The sequence below is a fragment of the Bos javanicus genome, chromosome 5, assembly GCF_032452875.1.
Source record: "Bos javanicus breed banteng chromosome 5, ARS-OSU_banteng_1.0, whole genome shotgun sequence".
Classification (NCBI taxonomy): Eukaryota; Metazoa; Chordata; class Mammalia; order Artiodactyla; family Bovidae; genus Bos; species Bos javanicus.
Genome location: NC_083872.1, coordinates 100447129 through 100454280, shown reverse-complemented (window position 1 = coordinate 100454280; position 7152 = coordinate 100447129). Strand labels below are relative to the sequence as shown.

The following is a 7152-nucleotide window of genomic DNA, read 5'->3' as shown; positions in this document are numbered from 1 at the left end:
CAGATTGCTGTCCCTTTCAAGGTGGAAAGAAACTAGAGAAAGCGGAAGTAGAAAAAGAGGACATGAAGTGCTGAGAAGCAGATGTGGAGAACTTAGTGCAGGCAGTTTATTTTGAAAGTGAGAGCAACAGTGAAGGAACAAGAGAATTGAAACAGGAGACCTGTCAAGCAAGTCACCACTGTGGATATCTGGAGGTTCATTTAGCAGAGAAATTCTAGCAGCCATGGTTAACACCATCAGGCTGTTCCCTTCTCTGTCATTTTCAGCTGTAATGAGCTTCTCTTGAGCCTGAGAAGGAGAGCTTGATGTTTTGCCTTCAGTGGCAATAAGGCTCTTGTTCCCTAGGGGAGAAATTTCAGGCTTTGTGTCTTTTCAACAGTGACTGTTCATCTCCTCAGACCTGAAACATAAGGGAAATTTGCTGATATGTTGTGACCTGCTTTCAGACTTAAAGAATCCGGTGCAGTTTGTAAAGTACCTCCAGGTATCTGTGATTTACCTCTGTGTCCCCAGTTCTCAGGGTGTCTGTGCTCTCAAGCAAAACCACAGTCTGCCTTTAGCAACTTGTTAAACATTTTGGCTGAATTCTTTATAACAGCTTCTATGAATTGAGTCTTTTCCCCCGGTGAGCAAGATTGCATGCCCTATCTTTCTTTGAAGGTACCTGTCTTTTTCAGATTTCAGCTTAGCTGACTGCACTATAACCTCAGAGCTCTGATAGGTTTAAGCAAAGTTATGAATTGGTAATGATGCAGCTCTATGTAGTTGTAAAAGCAGGAGTGATCAACTTCCCACCCTGCCCTCAGAGTGTCACTGTTTCTTCCCTTCCAGGGGCTTTGTTCCAGGGACCCAGCCTTGCAGCCCTTACAGGTTGACGTGTTTGCTCAGTGCAGTGGGATAAATTTCTGCCACTTGCCATCAAGCTTTCTGTCAAGACCTGAAGGAATTAACGGATACTGATGGCATAACTGACTCGATGGACGTGAGTCTGAGTGAACTCCGGGAGTTGGTGATGGACAGGGAGGCCTGGTGTGCTGCGATTCACGGTGTCGAGTAGAGTCGGACACGACTGAGCGACTGAACTGAACTGAACTGATGCTTCAGGGTAGGTCCTGTAACTCTCCAAAGTAACGGGCTGCAGTGCTTAAGACAACCATTTGATTCATTGCATCACAGTTGAGGTGACAGGTTTTGACACATCCTGAAGTTACAGACATGAGGATGGGGTCTGGTGGTTTCTGTGGTTAAATGCTTAGGCAGCAGAATGTGGGAAAAGTAAGGCTTTCCCATGCAATAGTGCTGTGACCAAACCACGTAGAACCCAGCCCTTGAACACACTAGCAAGGAAGTGCTAAGTTCCTAGTCAGGCACATAAAACCCACTTGCAGCATCAGAATCTCCTTCCTGGAATCTGACATGCAGACCTGCCTGATCACTGTGCATAACTCCATATTGTGAAAAAGGAGAGGAGAGCTAAGCAACTGCCATGCTTTCTGTATGTGTGATACTGTTCCTTAATAAATGTTCTGTTGGGAATGCATTATTTGACCATTAGCTTTTAAATATGTATGTGCTTGGTAGGTGTTGTGTAATCAAAGAAGGGAGATCTCCCTGTTCCTACCACAAAACTGTGGCTTGTATCACATAAAACCTCCTACCAAAAAATTATTATCCAAGTTGAACAGAATTTGTAAAACAACTGAAAAGGCAAACTCAAGGGACTTTTTATATTCTACATGCTTTACATGTAGAATATAAGGGACTTATATCCTACATGCCTGCTAGAAAACAAACAAATAAAAACTTCTCTTTCTAGAAAAATATCACTCATAATCTTTACTGTTTTTATATACATGTGCATGTGCTAAGTCGCTTCAGTTGTGTCTGACTCTTTGCCACCCTGTGGACTGTAACTCGCCAGGCTCCTCTGTCCATGGGATTCTGGAGTGGGTTGTTATGCCCTCCTCCAGGGGGTCTTCTCAACCCAGGGATCGAACCCAGGTCTCTTGCATACATGGTTGGCATTTAATGAAAAATTGTGAAGCATCCTAAAAAAAAAATAGACTAAATGACAAAACATTAATTGACAAGTAATAAAAACTGACCTATAGATACTGATGATATCAGATAGGAAATTTAAAATCAAAATGATCAGTGTTCAAGTTAGAGAGAAAAGTGTGAAGAATTTCCACAGCATAGAAATAATTCAGGGGTCAAATGAAAACTCCAGAACCTAAATGAGTTAGAAATGACATTAAAAATAATTTAATTAAGGATTCAGTTCAGTTCAGTTCAGTTGCTCAGGCATGTCTGACTCTTTGCGACCCCATGAATCGCAGCACGCCAGGCCTCCCTGTCCATCACCAACTCCTAGAGTTTACCCAAACTCATGTCCATCGAGTCGGTGATGCCATCCAGCCATCTCATCCTCTATCATCCCCTTTTCCTCCTGCCCCCAATCCCTCCCAGCATCAGAGTCTTTTCCAATGAGTCAACTCTTCACATGAGGTGGCCAAAGTATTGGAGTTTCAGCATCAGTCCTTCCAATGAACGCCCAGGACTGATCTCCTTTAGGGGGGACTGGTTGGATCTCCTTGCAGTCCAAGGGACTCTCAAGAGTCCTGTCCAACACCACAGTTCAAAAGTTCTTTGACACTCAGCTTTCTTCACAGTCCAACTCTCACATCCATACATGACCACTGGAAAAATGAGGGCAAAAGGGAATTCAAGAGATAAAAGTGTTTAGCCACTGGCATAAAAATTCCATTTTTAATGATTGTACTTGTTTTTCTCTTTGGAACCTCTCTGTGGGTCTCTTTTTTGAAACTGAATATGTCACTATGACTGTTGTCTCTGTATTCTGGAATTAAGTTACCCTTCTCCAGAAAAGAGTCACAAGTTACTTCTCTCAGGATCCAGGACTTTATGAATTTTGACCCCTTAATCCCTGAATAAAGGTTGAAATTTCTTGAAAACACAGATGATCACAACCGGGGCTGCAAGATTTTAAAAGCCTTGTTTCCTTTTGGTTCAATCTTACAGTGAAGGTAGAATTACTTGAGTCCCTATCTCATAGTATTTAGAAAAGCCAGAGGAACCAGAGATCAAATTGCCAACATCTGTTGGATCATCAAAAAAGCAAGAGAATTCCAGAAAAGCATCTACTTCTGCTTTATTGATTATGCCAAAGTCTTTGACTGTGTAGATAACAACAAACTATGGACAATTCTTCAAGAGATGGGAATACCAGACCACCTTACCTGCCTCCTGGGAAATCTGTGTGCAGGTCAAGAAGAAACAATTAGAACTGGACAGGAAACAACAGACTGGTTCCAAATTGGGAAAGGAGTATGTCAAGGCTGTATATTGTCACCCTGCTTATTTAACTTATATGCAGAGTACATCATGAGAAATGCCAGGCTGGATGAAGCACAAGTTGGAATCAAAGATTGCTGGGAGAAATATCAATAACCTCAGACATGCAGATAACATCACCCTTATGGCAGAAAGTGAAGAGCAACTTAAGAGGCTCTTGATGAAAGTGAAAGAGGAGAGTGAAAAAGCTGGCTTAAAGCTCAACATTCAAAAAATGAAGATCATGGCATCTGGTCCCATCACTTCATGGCAATTAGATGGGGAAACAATGCAAACAGTGACAAACTTCATTTTCTTGGGCTCCAAAATCACTTCAGATGGTTACTACAGCCCTGAAATTAAACACTTGCTCCTTGGAAGAAAAGCTATGACCAACCTAGATAGCATATTAAAAAGCAGAAACATTACTTTGCCAACAAAGGTCAGTCTAGTCAGAGCTATGGTTTTTTCCAGTAGTCATGTATGGATGTGAAAGTTGGACCATTAAAGAAAGCTGAACACTGAAGAATTGATGCTTTTGAACTGTGGTGTTGGAGAAGATGCTTGAGAGTCCCTTGGACTGCAAGGATATCAAACCAGTCAATTCTAAAGGAAATCAGTCCTGAATGTTCATTGGAAGAACCGATGCTGAAGCTGAAACTCCAATACTTTGGTCCCCGGATGAGAAGAGCTGACTCATTGGAAAAGACCCTGATGTTGGGAAATACTGCAGGCAGAAGGAGAAGGGATGACAGAGGATGAGACAGCTGGATGGCATCACCGACTAGAGATGGACATGAGTTTGAGCAAGCTCCAGGAGTTGGTGATGGACAGGAAAGCCTGATGCTGCAGCCCATGGGGTCACAAAGAGAGAGACATGACTGAGCAACTGAACTGAACTGAGCTCATAGTATGGAGATGACTTTGTTCTAACTTTCATTTCTCCAAGACCCAGTGTAGTGTTAGTCTCTCAGTCATGTCTGACTTTCTGCAACCCCATGGACTGTAGCCCACTAGGCTCCTCTGTCGATGGGATTCTCCAGGCAAGAAAACTGGAGTGAGTTGCCATTTCCTCCTCCAGGGGATCTTCCCAACCCAGGAATTCAACCTGGGTCTCCCAGGTTGCAGGCAGACTCTTTACCTACTGAACCATCAAGGAAGACCTCCAGCACCCAGGATCTGTCTAAATAAAAGTTAAAATTTGCGTGAAAATGCAAGCATATTCTCAGAAAAAAAAAAAAAAAAAAGGGCATAATGATTAAATTAGTTCTCTGAGCTCCTGTTTTCTCCTGTTTTGGCCTGATTACTTCTTAGCTTTAATCAATGACTAAGGATATTTTCATCTAGGGCGTCTCTTGTACCTCAGTTGGTAAAGATTCTGCCTGTAATGCAGGAGATCCTGTTTTGATCCCTGGATTGGGATGATCCTCTTGAGAAGGAAATAGCAACCCACTCCAGTATTCTTGTCTGGGAATCCCATGGACAGAGGAGCCTGTCAGGCTATAGTCCATGGGGTCACAAGAGTCGAACACAACTTAGTGACTAAACCACCACCACCAAGGATATGTTAACATAAAAGAGAGGATTAGTGGTAGATTACATATTCCTTAAGTATCAGCTCTGTTGTCTTGAGAATCCTTCACAGATTTCCTGTTGATAAATATATGTAATAATCTGGAGGAAAAGAATCATATTATCATAAAATGGAGCACACCTCAGATGTTTGTTTTAATTTATTGTTTGAACTTTGAAAGCTATCAGAAATTATTTTTACATGATTCTCACAAGTGCAAATTTCAGAGATTATGATTCACCTAAACATCAGCCTCCCACCTACAGGATTCAGTTTTAATTTACCAGAGTGTATTAACTCTGAGTAATCACATGAAGTACAAACTTTCCTCCTATGTAAACAACAGATACTCAATCTTGTCACTTAAAAAATTTTTTTTTCTCCAGGGTTGGTCACTGAGAATCTCTTATTCAGTTCAGATATAGATAGTAATGTGTACCCTTCCTTTTTCTCCTTGTTTCCATGTTGTTGAGATACTGTCAGCAAAATAATATAGTTTTTAGAGCACTTCTACTCAGATAATGCTCTAGGTCATGCTAATTCTCTTAGGGGCTTGAGTGAACTTGTGAAAATTTTCTGTTTATCATTAAATGCAGCATCATTAATCCAGTCAAGGGGTCAAGGAATTATCTTGTCTTTTAAGACCTTTTATGTTTGATGGACATGTGGGCAGACTATTGATAATACAATCATAATGCAATCAAAAACTCTCTAGCTGAGTTTTAGAAATCTGACATAAAGCATCTAGCTGAAAATACTCAAATATCCTGTCAGAAGGAGTGAATAACATGTTTATAGCATGACAGGAACTTTTACCACATTGTACAAATAATAATCTAAATACAGTTATGAAAGAAATCACTCACTGTGGGAATATTGACTCTACCATCATTTTAAGGAGTCTCAATATGCAGTCAGAGGAACTTAGTGAAGAAAGTATATTAACAAAAGTAGTTGTGTGAACAAAATGACACTGAAACTGTCTAAAGGAAGTGATGCCAGCAAAAAAAAAAACACAAAAAAACAAACAAAAAAAACTTCACAATTAAAGAAACTGTTGAAAATATTTCATGTCTTTGAGCACAGAAAGGATAAAACAATAAAAGCTTATCCCAACTTAGAAAGGAGTGTAACAATTCCTTCAGTATAGACATAATAAGGTGTATTGAAAGAAGTTGTAGCCCTGTTTATACTACTCTTTATAAACAAAATAAACCACTTTAATTCTCAAAGTTTCTAATATTTCAAATTAAATTTGGACCAGATAGTATCAATTTTATTTAAAAAAAAACCTTTTCCTGTATAATTATAATCAACTGAAGATGAGTTTTTAATGTTTTTACAAAAAGTTTTAAAGGTCACAAACCAATCAAATTTACCACATTTGTTTCTGAGATTGTTTTTGCATAGTTTCAGCTTACACAGTCATTTCTATATCCTAAACTCTTGTAAGTGCTTGAATTTACATAAGGTTGAGAATTTGGTACATCTACTTTGTTTTCACAGGTACAATAACTACTAGACTCATTAGATTTTCCAATTGTTAAATTTCCATTGAACACTGCATGCTTCACTGTTTTGGCACTTGAAATACTTATGGAGGTACCAAACCTGGAAGAAAAAGATAAATAAAAATGGGTCCTGTTCTTTATCTTGAAAAACAATTACCTCGTAAAGATAAACTCTTACTTCCAAAACTTGCTCATCTCTTGTTAAATCATTTTAGTTAAGAGAGAAGACAGTGACAATAGCTCTGCTGATTCTTTCTACTATTGTTAGAATTCTCTAGTGCCCTCAGCTTTCTTGGACTCAAAACTACCTCTGGTCTATCTATTACCACTTTTTATTTTTTATTATCATCTGCTGTCAGAATTTTTAAAATTATTTTTTATTGAAGTACAATTGTTCCACAGGGTTTCCTGTGGCACTTGTGATAAAGAACCCCCTTGACAATGTAGAAGACATAAGAGACGTAGGTTTGATTCCTGGGTTGGAAAGATCCCTGGAGAAGGGAATGGCAACCCACTCCAGTATTCTTGCCTGGAGAATCCCATGGACTAAGGAGTCTGGTGGGCTACAGTCCATAGGATCATAGAGTCAGATACAACTGAAGCGACTTAGCATAGCATAATTGCTTTACAATGATGTGTTAATTTCTACTGTATTTGGATATTGGCATTGATTATTCAATCCCTTATACTATGTATAAAATAGATAATTAATGA

At 39.5% G+C, this 7152-nt stretch overlaps 1 protein-coding gene across 5 annotated transcripts in view; it reads right to left on the bottom strand.

The window, feature by feature from the left end:
* Positions 1–5069: 5069 nt before the first annotated feature.
* Positions 5070–7152, bottom strand: part of LOC133248146 (C-type lectin domain family 12 member B-like) — a 36121-nt gene continuing 34038 nt past the window's right edge. For all 5 annotated transcript variants that reach the window (XM_061417920.1, XM_061417922.1, XM_061417923.1 and 2 more), the window contains one exon: positions 5070–6538. In XM_061417920.1, the coding sequence (XP_061273904.1) occupies positions 6522–6538 (17 nt within the window). In that variant the 3' untranslated portion in view covers positions 5070–6521. The remainder of the gene's footprint in view (positions 6539–7152) is intronic.